Here is a 22506-nt window from a genome sequence, read left to right as displayed (position 1 = left end):
TCAATTGTTTTTGTTTGCTGTTATCTTCCTATTCAGTTGGTTATGCACGTCTTGTGAGCCAGGTTCAATTATAACCAGCCTCCGTACTTCATTGTAATTTAGACTACACTGTAGAGCATAGTGTAGTTGCTAAGGTTGAGAAGCACTGCTGTAGAGAGAGGCTATGATGCTTTACAATAGCTTGGATAACTTAGATGTAAGATTGGGCTGTGCATGCTTTGAAAATAATTTGGTAAAGATGCTTTAGAATATTAATATTGTCTAATGCTTTAGAGCAAGGTTTCTCAACCTTGGCAACTTTAAAGTGTGTGCACTTCAATTCCCAGAGTCAAGTTTTTAAGGATTTCCTGAAAGACAGCTGGCCCAAATGGACCTATAATGTAGTTTTCTGGCTCATGGCTTAGCATGTTGTGTAAGTACAGCCAAAGTCAATAATAACCATGTTCGACTGACAATCCAAGTTTATGTAAGCCCATTTAGACCAGATGTGTTACAAATATTTCAAGGTAGACCTCCAGTTTGCAGTGTGCATCTACAACCTGTTCCTTATGGACAGAGAAAAAATAGATTTTGATGGAAACTGCATTTATTTTGCTTTATGACTTGCTATTAAAAATCCTGAAAGTATTGTGTTAGTAAAACTCCTAAAGACTGAAGTTCAGAATCTGGGTCCTGTGAAACTACTAAACCTCTGTTACCACAAGGCACAAAAATCTTACTGAAAATAAAAACAACTCTATATTGTTCTTTGTTTGACCTAACAAGCTTTTCCCTTTCAAAGGCTAGGAATCTAAGTCCCTTAGCCTTTTTTTAATCAAAATCCTGTTGGAATTTTGTAGGAAGTTTTAAGGGACGAAAATTCATCTTAAAGGGATTGCAAAAGTTCCTCTCTTCCTTCTTTGAATTCATCTTTCAGAGTTTAGCTCTTGAAGTTTCTTCCTAATTTTCTTTCCCTTGCCACATTTTGGAATTCTGCTATGACTGTGGAAAGTAAAAGTGAGCCTCCATCAGCCTTTTCACAGAGCGAACACAACATTATTGCAGCATATCTGATCTCAGCAGGTATGAATGTTGAATGCATTTGGTAAAGAAAATAGCTATTGCATCTCAATAAAGAGAGAATTGTCGCTTTATTTTTTGTTTTTCAGCTTTAACTAAACATAAGCAAATAAATGTGAAGTGTTGAAAATGATTTGTTACTCTTTGGATTTGAAGGCAAAAGGAACTCTCGAGTACCCAGGGATGTGCAAGTAGATCAATGTGCAGCTTTTTAAACCAAGTACTTCTTTTTCCAGGATCTGCTGGGTGAGCCCAGAAAAAGATGGGATTGCTTTAAGGCATTGTAGACAAGTTCTCCTTTTGCTCCTTAATATACCCTGAAGACCTTTTTTGCCTTCAAAGTTCTGCATGCTCTAATCTCTACAAGTCTTGCACTTAAAGTCACTTAAAGGCTAGGAAGAGTAGTAACTCAGTGATGGAAAAACTGTTTTGCATGCAGAAGATCTAAGCTGCTGTCCCTGGCAGCTCTGAGTAAGGGGCTGGAAGTCCCCCTGCCTTTAGCGCCACTACCTGTACATGAGACAATACTAAGCTAGGTAGATCAAGGGTCTGACACATCGTAGAACAACTTTCTGGGCTTTAATTCTAAATGCATTTACCTAGATGTTGATCTACTTGAGTTCACTGGAACTTGCTTTGATGTAGGCCAACCTAATGTTGCACTAAATTAAATATATCAACTCAAGTCAACATGCAAAAGAAAGAAATGCTACATATGTTTGGGATTAATAAAATGTTAGGGATGGGGGCTGTTTTCATCAAGATCCTTCCTACTTATTGGCTGCATTTACAAAACTGACTGTTTCACAGACTAGTCAATCATATTTTGTGTTGTGTTGTGCAGACCTAGCTCCTGTACAGTGTAACCCCCAAAATTGGAATAAGTAAACTATGATTGCATTAATAGTGAGTAAACATATGCAAACACATCATATCTGATTCATACTACATTCTCCCATTTTTGGGTTTTGTGGGGTGGTTGGGGTGGATTCTGTGTTCTAGCCTCAGGTGGTTCTTTGAGTTGGTATCGATCAAACTTTTATTAAGCAATTGATCGGTAGTTACGCTGTATTCTTGAATGATAACTTGTTTTTTGTTTCCATAATGGGATCACAGAATATAAAGGTTGGAAAGGACCTCGGGCATCATTTAGTCTGTGTTTCTCAACCTGAGCAACTTTAATTTCTGTGGGCTTCAACTTCTAGAATTCCCCAGGCAGCATGTAATGGATTCCTGCCTTACAATTACTATTGTGTCTCTGAGAGATGGCTATCCGGATTCTGTTTAAATACCTTCAACAAAGGAAAGTCCATCATCTTCCTATGTAGTGTTAAACAACTCTTATCCTTAAGATTTTTTTCCCAGTATCCAATTGAAATCCACTTTCTTGCAATTTGAATCCACTGTTTGTTTGGTTTTTTGTCCAATCTTTCTGAACAACTCTTCTACAGGACAGCTTACCTGAAAAGCTGAAGACAGCTCTTGTGTCTCCTCACGTACCCAGAGCCACCAACTGTTTCTCATAAGCTTTTCCTTGCTTTTAAAAACTCTTCCAGCTTGCATTAAATTGTGCAGGATTTACTGAAAATCACATGCCACATATGTATTATTCAGTTTATATTCCACCTGCGTGGACAGGTAGACTATAAATCAAATAAACCCATAGGGAAGACTTGTTTATTTATTCATTATGTTTTTGAATCTCTTCCAGACTGTAGAAGCAAAGGGTTTCTAATTAATGTTGGAAATATGGTAATTCAAATTGGAACAATTTGAAGTCATCCAAGAGTTAAAGTTCCTCAGAAACTTTGCTTGAGTGTTCTGCTCCATTTTAAGTCTCTTGTTTTAAGAGAATGTTCTCTGTAACTACAATACTTTTGAGATTTCAGTCTGTAATAAAGAAATCTGGTGTTTTCTTTATGACACTTTATATAAGATGAAGATCTACAGTAGACAAATATCTGCTGATAGAGTAAACAGCTTAGAGTGTTGTACAAACCAAGAGATTATTGATTATAAATTATAGTTTATAGCTTTATGTGCTGGGCGATCTTAGCCAGTTGTGATTTATTCAATAAACAAAATTTAAACAAAGCCTCATGGGTTTCTGCAGGGAAGCATAGGGAGAAATAATGACACATGACTGAAGACCTAGTAGTGCAAATGCCAGTTTACTTGTGTCAGATGTCCTGATGCAGCTATAGAATCACAACATTTGCATGTGTATGTCATCATTCACATGTTGTCATTTTGCTGTCATTGTAATTTGCTGCAGATCTTGCTGCAAACCAAAACTGCTTAGTATAGTTGCAATTTAAAAAAAATACTCTTAAAAAAGTCATTTATAATAAAATTCAAACAAATTAGTTATAATATTGTCACTGACATATTGAGAAATAACAGTGAAGTCAATTTTCTAGCTCATTAAGTTACGCATATTCATCCATAAGTTATGTTAGTTATTTTTCGTTGAATTTTACCATGTCAGTGGGGCTGGTGATGAAATATTTAGTTGATATTGTACCTGTTTTTACACATCATGCTCAAGCATGATATGTATAAACTCTAATGGGGTTGATTCACATAGAATAAGCCATCAATTATAGTTAAAAATCACAGTTGTTGGGTTCATGGAACATTGCTAATTCAAAGCCAAATAAACCACCCTATCAATGCATTATGATTTTAGTGTTGTGTGTGAATTTAGCCTGTTTCTGAAAGTTACATTATTCAAAGATGGTTGATTCTTCCTTGCCTGGCTCTACATAGGCCTATGTTTAATTATTATTATTAGTGTCTTCAAGTTGGTTTTTGACTCCTGGCAACTGCCTGGGCTAGTCCCTGCAGTTTTCTTGGCAAGGTTTTTCAGAAGTGGTTTGCCATTGCCTGCTTCCTAGGGCTGAGAGAAAATGACTAGCCAAAGGTCCCCAGCTGGCTTTGTGCCTAAGATGGGACTAGAACTCAGTCTCCCAGTTTCTAGACCAATGCCTTAACCACTACACCAAACTGGCATCAAACTAATGTTTAATTAGGCTTTTTTAAAGTCTGAAGATGATGATGATGATGATGATCTTAGTCACTTTGTAAATAGTATGAGACTTGGATTATGTCTACTAAAGCTAAAATTTCTAATGTTTACTCCCCTCCCTCCATTTTTTAATCTTTTGACAGGAGTCATAAGTCTTCTCAGTAATATTGTTGTTTTAAGCATCTTCATTAAATTTAAGGAACTTCGAACACCAAGCAATACTATTATTATTCATCTGGCTTTTACGGATATTGGCGTGAGTAGTATTGGCTATCCCATGTCTGCGGCTTCAGATCTGCATGGAAGCTGGAAATTTGGCTACATGGGTTGCCAGGTATTTGGGTAATAAAGGATCACATCACACATATTGTACCTGTTCACATCAGCATGTTCAGAAACAGAGAACATAACAGACTGTACTTAAGTTTTTCTAGCAGTTCTTTTTAGCATGAACAGTTCAGTAACAAATCTCTTTCCGCTTAATGTGTTTGTGGCAAAAAAACATTTTTGTGAACTACTGCTAAATTTCTCTGAGTGTTGGTGCCAAAAGAGAAGCAAATACAGAGAAAAGATTAAATTGAAGATACATTTCATGTATCTTGGTCCATAAAGTAAAAAGACAAAACCTTTGCATAAAAAGGATTGTTTAGGTGGACCCACTATATATTAAATGTTTAAAGACACAATTAGGATTATAAATTGGTACTTGTATTAATTTATTTGAGAGCTCTTCAGAAGCTTTTGGGGGGGTTAGATACATATAGAAGCAGGTAGTATTTCATCTTCTGGGAAGAAGGGATGGTTTGTCAATATAATGCAGCAAACACTTTGCACACTACCTGATAAGTCTTGGCATCTCCTCTTAAAGGAACTAAGTGATGGGAAAATATCAGGCCAGAAAACAAATCTGAGTTAGAGAAATAGATGGAGCAGTGATTTAACTTGGATCATGGCTGTCTCCTGTTTTGGATGTAGTAAGTTAATACATTTGATCCCAACAAACATCTGCTGTTCTTCCACTTTGATTAAGTTAAAAAAACTTCTTGAACTAAGATTACAGAATTATTTTCTTAAAAAAAAAAAAGTAACTGTCAACTCTATTTCTACTATGCTTTATTCCAGAGATCACGCTGACTGGAAACTCTTGAAGTTACAGTCCCAACACATCTGCCAAATTTGAGAAAGTTATCTTATTTTTTCATACACTACAAACTTGTTCCTATTTTGCTCTCAAAAGACTACCCAAAATACTTTTCTATAGTAGCTGAAAATGAGTACCCCGTGTGCAAATCAGGATAGAAAAAGTATCAAATTTGTCACTAGATGGCTGCCTTGAGTAGCACAGTAGAAAATACTTTTGTTCCTAGCTTTGTTTTGAAACATACTAGGGGCAACTGACTGTGACAACCTCAAGGGGAAACAATATGGTTCAAAGGCAAGATATATGCTTTGTATTCCAGTGGTCATAAACTCAAACCCAGCAGCTCCTGTTAAAAGGATTAGGACTTAAATTATATATAGGAAAGGCCTCTTCTAAAATATTGTTGACAATCAGAGCAGGGAAAACTGAGCTCCACTTGTTGACTTGTAATTTTTTTATACTATCCAGTGAACACAAACACTGTCCCAGTGTCTGGAGGCTGTAAGGATCTGGATGGGGAGGAACAGACTCAGGTTCTATCCTGCCAAGACAAAATGGCTGTGGACTTTTGCCTCCCCTCTCCCAATCTTAGAACTTACTATCTTTAGTCATGGATGGGATTGCACCCCCAACTCAAGACTGGTGCCCAGTCTGGGGGTCATCTTGGACTCCCAGCTCCTGCTTGAAGAGCAGGTGGCAGCTGTAGCTAAGAAAGCCTTTGCCCAGCTGTATCTGGTGTACCAATTCTGCTCACTCCTAGATTGTGAGATCCTTCTGATGTTCACTCATGCCCTAGTCACCTCACATTGGACTATTGCAATGTACTCTACATGGGGCTGACCATGTGAAAGCTACATCTGATCCTATATACAGAGACAGTAGCAACTTTGTGCATGTGATGGTATGCCAATGTGACACCAATTCTCTAAAGGTTGCACTGGTTGCCGGTGAGCTCCCATTTGCAATTCAAGGTGCTGGTTATTGTCTATTAAGCCCTTTATAACATAGGGCCAGGTTATCTGAGGGACTGCCTATCTCCCATGGTTTCCACCTATCCAATAACATCAGGCAGAGTGGGTATGTTTTGGGTCCAGTTGATTAAGCAATGCCATCTATCAGGACCCTGGAAGTGTGCCTTCTCTGTTGGCATATCTGGAATGATATCCACCAGAGATTAGTTTGGCTCTTAACCTGATGATATTCTGGAAGCCTTTAAAAACCTGGCTCTTTTCCCAGGCCTCAGGAAAGGATCCTTATTTGTTATGTTTTCTATTATAGGGAATGTGCTTATCTGGACACATGGGGCTTTCTTTTCTCATTATTTTCTGTTTTTACTGTAAGTCTTCCACAGGTAGCCTCTAAATTTCATAAAATAATAAATAAATAAACAGAATAACTGTGTTAAGCTGGGCTTTACTGATTAGCTAAAAATGATAATATGACATTAAACAAAGGGATCTTCATATACGTATCTTTGTATAAGAGGCAAAGTCGCTTGATAATAATTTTAAAAAAAATCCTGATTCCAGACCTTTGAAGGCAACAAAGATTATTTTTAAGCAATGTATCATTTCTTAAATTCTAGATTTATGCCGCTTTAAATATCTTTTTTGGAATGGCAAGCATTGGTTTGCTTACTGTTGTCGCCATAGATCGTTACTTGACAATCTGCAAGCCTCAAATAGGTAGGATGCTCAATATTCTGGAATAAAAGCATACAGTATTTCAGCATAGATTTTGGTGATTTGTTCTTCAGCATATTTTGGAACTCTATATTATTTGAATTTTGCATACAATGTTGTTCAGTTTTGTAGTAAAGGAGAAATCTTCATGTTGAGCTTGACCCTTGATGAACTTCATGTCATTTTTTTGGCAATAATATTGAAGGGGGTTGCCATCACTTTTTTCCAGAATGTTTTTTTTTTTTACCTTATGTCTACTTGTATTATCTGTTGCTTGTAGATAACAGAAACAATTGTGGAGACAAAAGCTGTAAAAGTTTGCCATTTTAAAAGTATCTTCAGTTAATTTTGCTCTTGTATTTTGGAGGACTGCCTAGCAAAACCTACAGTACCTCTGTTTTCAATCCAGAGATAATGAGGTTATATTTTTAATTGTGTGAATGACAGAAGATAGAGCAAGAAGTCAGAGGGACTGTATACCAAATTGGAGGTGTCAGAAGGAGAAGGAAGTATAGCATATTCCTTGAGTTCTCCGTGGCTAGCTTTATAGAGTAAGACCAGAGCAGGAGATCTGGTTTCTGTAAATACTAGATACTGCAAATATCTCAGTACTTGATTTGCCAAGCTCCCTGACCCACCTGACCTAAATTCTTTTATCATTGGGGAGCTCTGATAACATGCTTCACACAGTAAGAAGCCAAGCACTGTAATCTTTGGGCATTTTAGAAGATTAAAATGGTGAATGAGGGCAGCCAAGTGCTATGTTTGGAAGTATGCTCACCTGCTGGGAAAGAAAATAAAGGTATAAAAAGATAGGTTCTGCACAGGCAGAAACTGACTGGGAACATATCCACACATTTCCCTTTCAATAAATATAAGTTTTATAAATACTAAACTAATTCTGCCCTGGGCCCATTATAGCCATATTGTGAGAATGCTCATGACATGGTCTTAAAATTATGAATAGGTCAAATACGTCAAAAAAATTAGGCATATGTAGCTTAAGGTATCTTAATTGTGAAGGATTATGATAGACTGGAATCAGACTATGAGATCCAAGATGTTGATAGGGACAAAATCATATGATTGTTTTGTGGACAATGTACCCAATGCCCCCTTTTAATACTTAGTTTAGGCACGTGATGAAGCAATTTTGCTATAACTTAGACTCTAGTCTAGTCAGTATCTAGTTGGAAGACTATCCAGAAATTATTTAAGCAATTATTTATTAAGTATAGCATAATGAAATACATTAATGCTAGAGTAAAGGCAGTGTTATGTCTTAGAGAGCCTTTCTTAATCTTTTGTTCTCCAGATATGATGGACTACAACTACTCTAATATCAAGTTAATAAATGGGTATGATAGGTTTTTAGTGTAATCTATTTGGAGGGGACCAGATTGAATAAATATTTTTTAGGGTAACAGGGAATGTTCTCAGCAACTTTCTCAGCTTTTTAATCAATGTTTGTAAGTGTGTGTATATGATAATATAATATAATAATATATATACACATACAGTATATGCAATTTTTAAGGGGGGAAGTTAGTTGGTTAGATATCATATAGATATGAACATGAATTTAAGGTTTGAATAATTGCAGTTTGATTTGTGTATTTATAACATTTTTATTGTAACTTTTGTATTCTTTGCTTCTAAATAGAATAGTTCAAATGATAGGAAACAATAAATAGTGGTAACATTTTGGTTTTCCAACAGGTAACAGACTAACTGCTCACAACTATATTGCCCTAATTTTTGCTGCCTGGACCAATGCAGTCTTTTGGGCCTCCATGCCTGTGGTAGGATGGGCAAGCTATGCCCCAGATCCAACTGGAGCTACTTGTACTATAAACTGGAGGGAAAATGACATGTACGTTCTTTTTATGGTGAAGTAAAATATTCATGATTATAATCTTGCGCTGTTCTAATGTCACTGAAGCCTTGCTGTAAAAAACAGAGCAAGCATTGGACAATTTGGAAAGAACAGTCTTGCAAATCACTGAGAAAGAAAATCTCCACAGTGTTTGGGTTTGATATTTCTTCTAGGACATGGGAGAACACCCACTGGATCTGGGTCCATCTATTGTTTTCTGAAGCATAACTACTGGATTGTTCTACTTATTTTAGTATTAACCTTTTCATTTATGTCTTGAAGAAAAGAATATTTAAACATGTATATAGGCTAGAAACAAAGGCTAACATAATATGTCTGACTCTTGGAAAGGGTCAATGGAAAGGGCCAATGGAAAAGCAGAAGCAGTAAAAAAGAAGCAAAGGGTCCTTAACAGAGTGTGAAACTTGGGCAGCTCCTGCTTTCTAAGACAGTTGTGTTAGACATGGATGTAGGCATAGCAGGGCCAAAAGGACAGTGTCAGGTGATATAAGTACAGGTAGTCCTCAACTTACAGCCATTCATTTAGCGACTATTCAAAGTTACAACAGTGCTGAAAAAATTGACTTATGACTGGTCTTCACACTTACGACTGTCGCAGCGTCCCCACAATCACGTGATCAAAATTCAGGCACTTGGCAGCTGGCATGTATTTACAATGGTTGCAGTGTCCTGGGGTCATGTGATCACCATTTGTGACCTTCTTAGCCGGCTCCTGACAAGCAAAATCAAGAGGAACCGTATGATACACTTAACGACCACCACAAAATTGGGTGTGGTCACGTGATGCCTCGCTTAATGACAAATTTTCCAGTCCCTAATGCGGTCGTAAGTTGAGGACAACCTGTACAAAAGGGTGGAGTTTGCCCTGTGATCTCACAATGCATGTTTCATTGTTTTGGAGTCATTGTGGTTAGGAATGGACACCTATGAATCCTGCATAAATTTATTTGGAAGCAAGCTCAGTGATATAATTTCTGCTAAATGGCTGTAGGATTACTGTCTAAACCACTCCAACAAGTAGCTAAGTTTAGAGTATCAACTATCAACAAATTCAGTATTTAAGTTCAAAGTACTTTTAGAACATCCTCGGGTGTTTGTGCCACTAAAGAGAGGAAGGTTTTCTAGTCATCTGCTTGGTCTTTTTCACTTTCAGATCCTTTGTTTCTTACACTATGTCAGTAATTGCTGTTAATTTTGTCATTCCCTTATCCATCATGTTTTACTGTTACTACAAAATTTCTCAAACTGTGAAGCGGTATACCAGAAGCACTTATGTAGAAAGCATCAGTGTAGATTGGTTGGATCAAGTCGATGTTACAAAGGTAAGGTCATGATGTGAAAGTACCTTTGTTCTCTTTCAGAATTGTTTTGTGTAGGGTGCTAAGAGAAATAAGCAGGACAGCTTAGAATATAGATAATGTTCTCTCTCTCTCTCTCGCTCTCTGTTGGGATTGAGGAAAGTCAGACAATAAAAATAGTCATTATTGCTTCAGGTGAAAAATGTAAACATTCTGCTTGGAGATCACATGCACTTGGATCTCTTATGCCTTTCTACCTCATACCTTCTTTGTACCATCAGTTCTTCACATCACCCTATTTTTCTTCATTGCCTGTTTGTGATGTGGCTTATATGAGACATACTACATCTATGTGTGGTACTGCTATGTTTGCACTGAACACAAATCTGATTGGGATATATATGTATATACGTATTAGGGGAGGAGACCAGTTTTTGAAAGGTAAGAGCTACTATACTTAAGCACATCAAATAACTGAAAAGTTTGTGAATAACAATTCAGATACTAAATATTATTTCATGCCTGTTATATTTTTTCAGTGTGCTCATTTTCCAAAAGATTGTTATGGAAATATTTGGGTTTAGTAGATGTAATAAGTTACATGTGAGGAAACTATGTGTAAGTGGATCTTTGGAATATAGGTGGGGTGTACATCTATGCAAGTGAGAAGAAAAAATATCCCCAAAGGTATTGAGACAATACTTTAGCTCCAGGTTACAATTTATTGAATTTTGATTTACAGTTTATTGAGGTACCAGCATACAATGCCAGTGAAGGGGATTAAGCTTATACAGATTGGTATCTAGTTGACAGTCAAAGAGTTAGATAAGAACGGTTAAGCAATAACATATAAGCATAAAATACAGAATTCAAAGCAGGGCATTTAGAAGTCTTTATATATAGATTACAAAGAATTAAAATTGTAGAATTTAGAACTAAATTCTAAACTTAAAAGATCTTTGCTTGAACAAAGGAAAAATTGGAAGAGGGGATTGAAAGTATATCTTCACCACATATGCATGGAGAAATGATTCAGGGCTAGAAAGAATATTTCAGCAGCCATGTCCAGGTATGATACTTGAGAAGAGAGAAGGAATGGACTTGGCTACAGGACAGAGTAGCAACAGTAGCAAAGCAGCTAGAGATGATGACAGAGTGAGAGAGCGAGAGAGAGAGAGCGAGCACATCTTGTGGGCAGTGGATTTTATTATCTTGTAGCAGAACCAGCTCTTCCTTGTCCACCCCTTTTGTCCCACCTGGAAATGGTGGCTATAATTCTTGTGCACCCTTGGTAACATTGGAATTATGTAAGGCAGAGCTAATGTAACCTGAAGTTGCCTGCAGATTGAGGTAAGAGACCATATGGTAACTCTCTACAACATGCTGTTCTTATTCAGGACAGGTTATAACTTCTGCTTCTCTTAGGATTGCTAACTGCAGCTGTTGGAACATTTAATTATACTCTACAATTAGTGATTCTATTTAACTTAATTTAACCATGATAGCTCCAGTTTTTATATTTCAGTCCTAAACATTCTGTGTCAAAATGTAGCAATGCAGATTTTTCCTAAATTAGTGCTCTCCAAATATGCTTTCCAGGATTTCCTGAAGAAAGATGGAAGTTGCAGTACAATACATCTGGAGGATACTAGAGATGGGGGGGGGAGGGGAAGGCTAGACAGAATACAGATTTGAGGAAGAGACCAAATAGATGCTTAAAATAGACTTAACAAAAATCTTAAGGAGTTACATTTTTGTTTTTGTTTACAGATGTCTGTTATCATGATTTTGATGTTTCTGCTGGCTTGGTCTCCATATTCTATTGTGTGTTTATGGTCTTCCTTTGGAGACCCAAAGAAAATTCCCCCCACCATGGCGATCATAGCCCCACTGTTTGCAAAGTCATCTACGTTCTATAATCCCTGCATTTATGTCATTGCAAACAAAAAGTAAGTGGCTCTATTGCAAGATGGGATGAGCATGGATGGATGGGGGAAAGTTGAGCTTTAAGTAGCCCTAAACTATGCAATAATTTTAAAGTAAGGAAGCCAGTGTGGTTAGAAAGTTAGACCTGGAGTAGGACTTCTTTGTGACTATCTGGTATTAAAATGGAGCTTTATCATTGACTGTAATTGTATATTAATTATAATTTCCCATTGATCACACTGCTTACAATTCCATTTCCTCCAGCGCTGCACAGTATGTGCACGTAGCTTGTGATGTAAGATAACATTTCATGCAACTGATTAAAATAGGCTAGTAAAAGCCTATCAACAATTTAGTTGACTATTTAAATGACACAGTGCTCTTTGTTTGTAAAGTTGGTGAGGGAGACACATGTGTAAAAGGGTTCCCTCAGGAATTGTCATTGTTGTCCACCTGCCAAACTGCTGCTCTCTCTTTTCTGCCTACCATTTTCAAGCAAACAATCCATGAGAAGGGTAAGGAAAAAAATACTTGTCCTCTCCCCCAGAAGGTAGGATGGATTAGGTCCAGAGGAAGAGGCATGAGAATAAGCAGCGCCAAAGTACAGCTACCAGATCTAGTAGCAAAAATCTAGACCCTGTGGTGGTAAAGAGTTAGAATTCTCTGTCATCTAGTGGTAATCCAGATTTTGATAGCCCAGCTCTGCTAAATCAGAATGGCAGGAACAACAAAATGCATGACCTCAGGGAGGGAAACCACTGAGAATAACCCTGAGGACCCTCCTCCCAAAACATGCTTTTCAATCTCTGACAATTACAAGTAAGGCTGAGAAGAAGGGTTTTTGTCAGAATTCCTAGAGGGTTGTTGTCAATCAGCACAATAATACTGATGAAGATTAACCAATAGCTGACTTGGTAAAAGATATCTTCCTGTGTTGCCCGGAACTACTGCTGATCTTTTTTATCAGACACTTAAAGCATTTCTCCCTCTTGCAGGTTTCGAAGGGCCATCCTTGCAATAGTCCAGTGTCAAATATGGCAGGAGGTAACAATCAACAACCTCTTGCCAATGCATGTATCTCAAAGTACAGTTGCATAAGGATGCTGCTCTAAAGCCTATCCACCTGTACCTACAAGCTCATCATGTTTTTTGCCCTGCAAAGAAAGTTGGATCTGTTTCACATGTAGCTATGCATTGATGTACAATAACTTTGCCTTCTAGTGATTACATTTGACTTTATGGATACTATATGATACGGAAAGATACAAGCATCATGGCTTTTGTTTCCTAAGAGACTCAGGGGTCCTGGTAACCAATCCTCTGCTTTACTGTACATGCATAACAGTTCCTTGGATTATACCATAAATATCTATACTAAAAGCAATTCAACATTATGGCAATGAGTACAGTTGAACAATTAATACTTGAGTATTTTTTCAACAGTCACTATTCAATTTTGTGAGTTGTGAGTTTGTGAGTCTATTCAATTCAAGGGTGAATAGAAAGGAAATTTAAGTAAGACTGTATACTGTTTCAGTGAGAAATCCACTAAAAATTGTAATGAAATTTTATATTTCTTTTGCTAAAAACAATTCAATGTCCCTAGGAAAAAAAGCATTTATTATACCTTCTGTTACTGGTTTTTGTTTTTTTGCAAAGCTATTGTTGCCAAACATATTAACCTCTATTAAAAGAAATACTCCAAAATAAAGAAATTGTTGAAGAGCTAAGCAAATATTTGCTTTAGGAAATGAATAAACAGTTTAAGTTTCTGTCAGTGGTTACTTCTGAAATTTTGTTTAGTTGATCATTTGTACCGTCTGCTACTAAAGAAAATTACATTTCTGTACATCTTTACCAGTACCTTTGAATTACAGGTCTGCAGTTGTTGTTTAAAAAATAATGATTTAATTTTGAAACATCATCTGGCAAATAATAAAGCATTTTGGAGATCCAAAGACTTCCACTTCAAGACTTTCCTGCATAATATGTAGTCTTAGCACTGTGTAGTTATTCAGACAATAAAACAGACATTTTAGAGGAATTGTTATACTCACTACGTCTGTGTTACTTTCAAAGTACACTTGGAATTTTTAAAAATTTTAGTATTTAACTTGCTGTTCTAGTAGTCTTGCTTTCAAGATAGATATAATTTTATAAGTAATGCATTCCTCCTTTGACACAATGAAGAACAAGTGGTTTCAACTGAGCTTTTGCAGAATACATTTGAAGGTTAAGTAATTGCAGATCTTGGCTAATCCGGGGTAATCTGCTCTTACTAAATAGAAGCTGCATTCACAAGTGTAGCCCACAGGGTGATTGTCTAGGAATAGAAGATCTTCGATTTTGGATTTATTTATTGTCTTGGAAAGAAATCATGCATGTGTTTGCTGCCGTTTGTGTCATGATGAGCATTTTGGAAGAAGTGGATAGTTTCTGTCCTTCTCAATGCAACTGCATTTACCATGGCATGAGTGATGGAACCAGAACAAGGTATTTGTTTTCTTTACTTTTCAAGTAGGTATTGTACTTGTAAGATTCCTATGCTTATCAAACAACAACAACAACAAACCCTAATGAAATTTTAAGGAGAGATTTGTATTTTTGGAAGACACTTTTTGTATTTTGGAAGACACTTTTATAGTCAACTGCAGTAATGAATTGGCTAGCTAGTCACAAACATCTCATAAAATTGGATTGTAAGCAGCAACTTGTGGGCTAGAACTATGCACACATATACACATACCCCAAAAATGGGGGAAGGGAATCACCAAAGAGAATTGGGCATAATTCTTATGTGTTATGCTTAGCATCTGCTTATGGCAATGTGCCTTGTTCATGAAAAGTAAGATACCTTATCTGATCCAGTCTGTACCATTCCAGTTTATAGTGAAATAGTGTTATCTATATGCTTTAAAAAACCCCTATTTCACTATCTACTGTATATATAAAAATATTGTGTAAAAGAATCTAGTTTTCTGCCCTACTATTTTGTGAAAAATTGCTTTATTTCCTTTTATACAGAGAAGCAAGCACACAGTTCTTCCTTGCTCCTAGCAGGCTAACCAATATGATTCCATCTAGGTAAAGGTCTCAAAGCTGTATCTGTTATATGTGGGAATTGGGCCTTTCCTTGATTAAAAAACAGCAAGATGGTGTAGAAAATGAGTCAAAGTGAATATAGTAGGACAATAGGCATGTAGAAACCTGTAGATTTTGTTAATTCCTTCACATGTCTAACATGAGGGAGAATAAGCAAGTTTCTTTGCACTGGTGTTATCTGCTCATCTAATTTAAAATGAAAGTAAGTTTTCACATATGCCATCTTTAAAATAATATAATGAAGTGCCTTTTATAAAACAACAATAAAAATATTTCACAAAAATGACATGCTTTTCTATCTAATAGAATCAGATTAGGAATGTTGAGATAATTCCTTTGATGCCCTAGAGATAATCATATTCAATTTGACCTATTTTACAGAGTTGTGATGATAAAATGTGGTGGGAAGGGACAATATACAGGAATGCCATTCTGAGTTCATTGAAGGAGAGGTTAGGTATAATTAAATGTAATCATATCTGGGTGAAGTATGTTTTAAGCCTACTTTATTTTGGAGGGTCCTCCTTATTTACTAAATAATTTAAAGTCCCCAGCTGCTAACCATAAATGCCAAATTTCTGATAAATTATACATGGATGCAGGAAAGGTGTTTGATGCTGATGATTCTTCATTCCTGCTGCTGAAAAGAAGCAACACTTTTAAAAATATCATGTTGTAGAGCAAAATTCAGTGGGAAAATTAGTTACTTTCCATGCATATATGTAAGTTCTTTGGACAATGACGTAAGTGTCTTCTGTACATACTTTCCCAACATTCCCCATCATCTGAAAGAAGATTTATTATGCAGTCCTGAATCAAATAGATTACTCAAAAGAGCCATATTGAACGTAGCTGGATTTATTTTTCAGTAGGACCACAATTTTCCTAATGCTTTGTGGAAACCTATTTGTCACCAGCAGCCTCTCTTTGTTTGTTATTAGGTCTGTCTTATGTAATGATCCTGATATGTTTGAAATCCCTACCAATATTCCTGTGGACACTCTAAAACTCCGGATAGAAAAAACAGTCATAAGGAAAATTCCAGCAGATGCTTTTTACTACCTGGTGGACCTCAAATATCTGTGGCTTACTTACAATTCTATCACAAACATTGATTCCAGCAGCTTTTATAATTTAAAGCAGCTACATGAATTGCGTCTGGATGGGAACTTCTTGTTGCGTTTCCCTTGGGAGTCTTTGGCTGAGATGCCCAATCTACGAACTCTTGATTTACACAATAACAAAATGACCAGTATTCCAGTTGAGGCTGGCAGATACTTGAGAAATCTCACTTACTTAGATATTTCTAGCAACAAATTGACCTCCTTGCCATCAGACCTTATGGATATCTGGCTTCCTTTTTCTGAAACAGCAACATCCAGAAATACAGACTTCCTGATGCACAGGGTCATATTAGGTAAGCCATGAGCAGTTTGATTTCTTTCTTTGAGTAATGCCTTCTGAGAGAATTCAGAATGAGTCCATAGTATGAACACAAATATTACATCAATCAGCTTCCTTCTGATTCTGAACAGTTGTTCCGTTGCTGGCCTGTACATGAACTTGTTAAATGGAGTTTGGCATTTTATTGTTCAGTAGAAATTCACTAACAAAATTGAGTTAAGCCATTTGGATTAGTGCTCTTGTTTGCTGAAAGCTCCAGAAGTTGTTAAGTGTAGTCTGCCATACCACCTTGTGGAGAGCAGAATTTAATGTGCTGAATTGATATATTCAAGACTGGACTAGTCCTTTCTGTAGACATGTGCTATAGGGATGTGTTATCTTTAACAGTGTGCTGGAAAGGAATTAATGCTTGATTCAGATAAGGTAGGAAGAACATATATTCAGCCATAGACTTAGGTATCCTAAAAACATTAATTATCCCTGACAAAATCTCCTAGTGTCAAATTTTCATTTTCATGCCTGCCCTCAGTACAGCCAGGCACTATTCCATTTTCACTCTGTTTGCTCAGTCCGTAAGTAGAACTTCTCCATAAGATTATTTTTTTAATTGTAGAAATACATTTTTCTACAATTTTTAAATCATAGAACTAAAAAACATGATTGAATATCATAATCTTGATATTCTTCCAGATTTGCTAATCACTCCCTTAGCACAGATTATGCTGATCACTTTAAATACATATGTCCCAAACTCCAAAGATATTTTTTGGAAAGTTTTTCACAGGCAGCATAGGTAATCCAAATAAAAGTTCAGGAGGGGGTGCTATTGATAAAATAGTAAGTGATGTTTTAGAATTTTCCTTCTTAGCTCCTCAGAATGTTTCAGCAATCATAACAGAAATATAGGGGAAGGCTGGCTGCTTACAATTTAAATAGCACAAATCTTGAAAAATATTCTAATTTATCACAGGGAAATAGGTGTAATACTTTGGGTCCATAACTTGTCAAATCATTTACCTCAAGTTGGAAATGGATGAAAACTGAGAAAGGAAATCCAAATATCTTATACTATGCTGATCTAACTGTACACTTGCTGACAGGATTATGATTGAATTATTTTTCCGTGTTAAGGTCTGCAGGACAATCCATGGTATTGTGATTGTCGTATTTCCAAGCTGATTGAATTTTCCAAAATTGGGGATACTGCTATTATACTTCTGGACCCTTTTGTGGCTTGCAGTGGACCTGAAAGCTTGGCTGGGATCTTGTTTCGAAGAGCAGAATTGGAACAGTGTTTGAAACCATCAGTAATGACTTCAGCTACAAAGATTACCTCACCTCTAGGAAGCAATGTTCTTTTACGCTGTGATGCAACTGGCTATCCCACACCACAGCTTACCTGGGTTAGATCAGACAACATACCAGTGAACTATACAGGTACTTATGTTTTAAAATTCACCTGTTCAGAAGTGCCAAGATCATATTATGCATAATGTGATGGTTTAGGGTTTGAGAGACCAGGTTCAATTCTCTGCTTAGCTATGAATTGGGATGGAGAAAAAGACTGCTGCTTTGAATTTACTCGTAGAAATAAAGAATACATATTTAATCAATACATTAATTTTTAGAAATTGAAAAGCTCTTAGGGAACAAATTGTTTCTTTTCACTTGAGTAAAAACATTTGAAAAGAAGGTTCCATGATATTCTGATAAAGATCTGGAAGCCAAGTGGGAATATGTTTTCAAACCCCACAATTATCTATATAATTTTTTGTCAAGGATGTAAATTTTTTAAAATGGCAATAGTAGTGTTAATCCCCTTCAACATAAATAAAAATACAAATGCATACAATTTAAAAGAGAGTATAACCACCCTTTAGTCTATAATCACTGACCTGAGTTCCAATCTTGTCCAATTTGCTAGACTTTACACCATTGCAACTATGGCTGAATTGGCTCTTATATGTTTTGAATTGGTTTGTGAAATTAATAGTGGCACACTATGTTCTACCTTGTGCTAAACAGGAACTTGCTCTTATTTGACTAGAAATTGGAAGGTATAAATGTTCCCTGTTGATCCTAACATTTTTCAGTCAGTCAGTGCAGCTGATGACATGACAGTAAAACCCGGTAAATGTTTGTGACAGTGCATTTGACTGTCCCTAGAATCATAGAGCTGGAAGACAGCATGGAAGTAATCTAGTCCAACTCCAGCTCAAGGCAGGATTCACTGGAGTATCTCTGATAGACCTTTGAAGACCTCTAGTTAAAGACAACTCACCACATCATGTGGCAGTGCTGCTTGTCCCTAACAGGGAGGACCTAAAGATTGGATGTTATGCTCTTAGACTCTTCCTATGGGGTCTATCAGGGTTTTGATTGATGGTTCTCTTTCTTCAATGTATATTTAAAATTTGAGAATTAAATTATGTAGTACTATCAGTGCACTGCTGAATTGCAGCTGTGTCAATTTCTTCATAAGAGTGAATATTTTGGGCAATAAATGTTTTCTACCACTAGAGATATAAAATCTATCTATCTATCTATCTATCTATCTATCTATCTATCTATCTATCTATCTATCTATCTATCTATCTATCTTATCAAGTACAATGGTATGTTGGGAAAATGACAACTGTCATGGCACAGTTGGGTATGTCATTTAAGCCAGCTGCCACAAAATATTTGTCTGCTTAAAAACATGCAAATATTTTTGTGTATTTGTGGAAATTATATTCCCAAATGTATACATTTAGAAAAATTACATATAAAAATATATATTAGAGAAAGTTCCATATAAAATTATATGTTAAGGTCAACTATTGCAGATGTTTGTGTCTTTTAAGAAATAATTTATAGGAAATTTCATGAAGCATATACTATTGTATGCTGACTGGATTTAGACTGAGACACATCCCTAAGTATATACCATTATTACCTATCTTCTAGCTTGATCATGCAACATAAAATCAAATTTCAGAAAGGGTTCTAAAGTTGGTTTTCATGTTCAAAGGAGAGTATAATAACCTGTTTGGCTTTTGTTCTTGGAAAGAAAAAAAATGTAATCCCCATCTCAGTTTCAGTGGCCTTTTCCACAATGAAGGCAGAGCTTAGTGAACTGTATGCTAGATCTGCAAATTGAGATCTGCAGCTAATGTGAAGCAAAACTATTTTTATGGGCAACATATGAATTAAAAGAAAGGAAAGAAAGAAACAAGGAAGAGAGAGATTCTGTCCACTCCCTGCCCTCTGGATGATTATTTGGGAGTTCTGTGGGACCTTGGACTTTGGTTCTGAGGTCCAGTGCTAGGTGCAGTATTGGACAGCAGGTAGATCTGAAGGCACCAATAGAGCTGTAAGGTTTTGGCAAAAGCTAGCAAAAGTTTTTGACTTGCAAACAGTAGGTACAATTGGAACAATTATTCACCACCCATTTCTATAAATTATGCTGCTGAAAACATGAGATGACCAGGAGAGGATTTTTTTAATAGAAGGATCTACCTTCAGTTTTAGTACCCAAACAAATTCCTGAGCTGAGAATTCTTTACTTCCAAGTGTGCATCTTCTTTGCTAAGCTGTATCCAGTGAATCTGAATTCTAATAAAAACCAGTATATCATCTGCCCACTTCTGCTGTGAGTTCTAGCCTTCCCTTAGGCATGAAAGCCCGCTGGGTGACTTTGGGCCAGTCATTGTCACTGAGCACTGAGCATACCTCACAGGGTTGTTGTTGTGGGGAAAAGAGGAGGCAGGAGTATTAGATATGTTTGCTGTCTTGAGTTACGTGTAAAAAAGTCAGGATAAAAAAAATCTATCACAGAAAGCCAGCAATATCACTGAAGAGGCATTGCTATCTGTGAGAGAAAACAAGGGGTGTCTTATCTAAAATATGCCAATTTAATTGGACCAAATTAATGTAAGGCTTTTTTAAATGGATATATTTAACAGAATGTGTGACTAATTGTTGTGGTCAAATTAAAAGAATGCTTCTTATTTGAAATCTTTGTCCCATAGCCTCCTAATATCGCATCTTCTTTGTTTTCAATTTCATTCATTCATTCATTCATTCATTCATTCATTCATTCATTCATTCATTCATTCATTCATTTATAAATAATATATATTTATATTGCCATTTATATTGTATTTCTTTCTTTCCCAGTTATTCAAGAAAGTCCAGGACAAGGTGTAAGATGGTCCATCATTAGTCTGACAGGCATTTCCTACAAAGATGCAGGAGACTACAGATGTAAGGCCAAAAATTTGGCTGGAATGTCAGAAGCTTCTGTTACTGTCACTGTTGTTGGTGTTGTTACCACGACAGTACCGCCCCCAAAGTATGGGAAAAAGACAGGAACAGACCAAGCAAATACTGCCCAAGAAGATGTGAAACCAGAATTTTTAAATGTGACTTTTTCTTCTACAATGACATCTACAACCACCTTTCCTTCTACAACTGTGGCCACCACTGAAAGATTTACAACCAAAAGAGGAACAGACAGAAAACAACCCAAGTCCACACCTGATGACAGAAAGAATGCAAACACAATTGCCAATGGAAGTGAAAAACAGTTGGGTGCATCACTCAGTGCAGGGCCCGCAGCTGAACAAAATGTTACTCTAAAAAGCCTAAGAGTAATTCCTGAAACCAGTGAAAGAGTGACCTTAATGTGGAAAGGTATTGATGTTTCTAATAGCTCTGTTATGACTGTGTTGTATTCCAAGTATGGGGAGAAAGATATGTTGTCCCTAAATCCAGATCCCACAAAAAACAAAGTGACAATTGATGGTTTGGAGCCCAGCACAAAGTATATGGCCTGTGTCTGCCCCAAAGAGATTCCTCCCACCAAAGATCAATGCATCATTTTCTTCACTGATGGAATTCGTATGGAAGACAAATCTCCTATTTCCATTTTGCTAGTGGCTAGTGGGGTAGGCTGCACAGCAGCAATACCGCTCATTTTTTTCTTACTATATAAAGTTGTGAGGCTTCATAGGAAACCAAAATCAACCAAGGAAGATGAACTTGCAAAAGAAACTTATATCAAATTTGAAACTCTTTCTCTTAGACCACATTCAGTGGGGGCAAATGGGGAGGTCTGGTCTTATCGGAACACTGAGGAGTCTGAAAGACTACTACTTTGTTCCAGGTCAAGCATGGATTCGCAGATGACCTTCAAAAGTGAAGGTTCCAGGTCAGAGTACTTCTGCTGACTCTGGGTTCTGTAGATTATCTAAAATGAGGCAAAAGAAGCCCAGACCCAATACTGGATCAATACCAGCCACAAATCATGGATATCAAACACCACAAATGATAGTAATCAAAGTCTTCTGTGGTGGTATGTATGGAAAGGAAAATGCCTTCGCAAAAGTGAACATTTAATGACACTTATTCCTAAAGCACTTATAGTTTCTGCCTTTTTATTAATCCTTCGTTTGTTGTTTAAAAAAAGATTTTATGTGAAATATGTATTTTACTTCCCTATTGCTCTCCATGTTTCTTGCAATTACACACTACTACAGTTCAGTGCAAAGTTCTTATCAATATTTTGTTTCATTAAACTCAAACTCCTGGACTGTTATGCATGAGTTGAAAGACACAATGGGGCATAACCCAGAATACTCCATTTCAATTAGGTTGATTAATTAGTTTAATTTTCTGTTGGTTAAGATGTTGGATGATTAAAAATATGAGATTCAATTTGGGGAATGCACATAAATATTTATAATGTCAAGGTGTGATATGCAGTTAACCAACACTATAGTTACAGATATGCAGTTAACCAAAGTAAGTCAGTGACCTGCACCTGGAATAAGTCATACTTAAATTCCACTCAAATCACTTATCTGACAACTCTAACCTTTTTTGTATTCCTTATGATAAATATTTCAGAAGTAACATATGAGGGATGCATTTTGAAGAAACTCTATCTGTGTTATGAGTTTAAGCTAAGGATGAATATGCATAAT

At 36.5% G+C, this 22506-nt stretch overlaps 2 protein-coding genes across 2 annotated transcripts; both read left to right on the top strand.

Moving 5' to 3' along the window:
• The first annotated feature begins 123 nt into the window (after window positions 1–123).
• RRH (retinal pigment epithelium-derived rhodopsin homolog) lies at window positions 124–13129 on the top strand. Its single transcript, XM_015888599.3, has 7 exons — window positions 124–1062; window positions 4231–4421; window positions 6814–6913; window positions 8630–8783; window positions 9961–10129; window positions 11876–12054; window positions 13027–13129. Exons 1-7 carry the CDS (start codon window positions 978–980, stop codon window positions 13127–13129), a joined length of 981 nt encoding a protein of 326 aa, XP_015744085.1. The 5' UTR covers window positions 124–977.
• Window positions 13130–14408: 1279 nt separating this feature from the next.
• Window positions 14409–21750, top strand: LRIT3 (leucine rich repeat, Ig-like and transmembrane domains 3). The gene is made up of 4 exons (XM_007431117.1): window positions 14409–14524; window positions 16075–16550; window positions 17669–17974; window positions 20699–21750. Exons 1-4 carry the CDS (start codon window positions 14409–14411, stop codon window positions 21748–21750), a joined length of 1950 nt encoding a protein of 649 aa, XP_007431179.1.
• Window positions 21751–22506: the final 756 nt, after the last annotated feature.

This window comes from Python bivittatus, unplaced genomic scaffold (assembly GCF_059951505.1).
Source record: "Python bivittatus isolate LINGU-HERP-01145 unplaced genomic scaffold, Pbiv_v1 ctg000070_np1212, whole genome shotgun sequence".
NCBI lineage: Eukaryota > Metazoa > Chordata > Lepidosauria > Squamata > Pythonidae > Python > Python bivittatus.
This window is presented reverse-complemented; position numbering and strand designations above follow the sequence as displayed.

Coding starts and splice junctions, on each gene's coding strand:
- LRIT3 (XM_007431117.1), top strand. CDS start 14,409: ATGCATGTGTTTGCTGCCGTTTGTGTCATGATGAGCATTTTGGAAGAA. Junction 16,551..17,668: donor GATGCACAGGGTCATATTAG/GTAAGCCATGAG, acceptor TTCCGTGTTAAG/GTCTGCAGGACAATCCATGG. Junction 17,975..20,698: donor CATACCAGTGAACTATACAG/GTACTTATGTTT, acceptor TTTCTTTCCCAG/TTATTCAAGAAAGTCCAGGA.
- RRH (XM_015888599.3), top strand. CDS start 978: ATGACTGTGGAAAGTAAAAGTGAGCCTCCATCAGCCTTTTCACAGAGC. Junction 8,784..9,960: donor AACTGGAGGGAAAATGACAT/GTACGTTCTTTT, acceptor TTTCACTTTCAG/ATCCTTTGTTTCTTACACTA. Junction 12,055..13,026: donor TATGTCATTGCAAACAAAAA/GTAAGTGGCTCT, acceptor TCCCTCTTGCAG/GTTTCGAAGGGCCATCCTTG.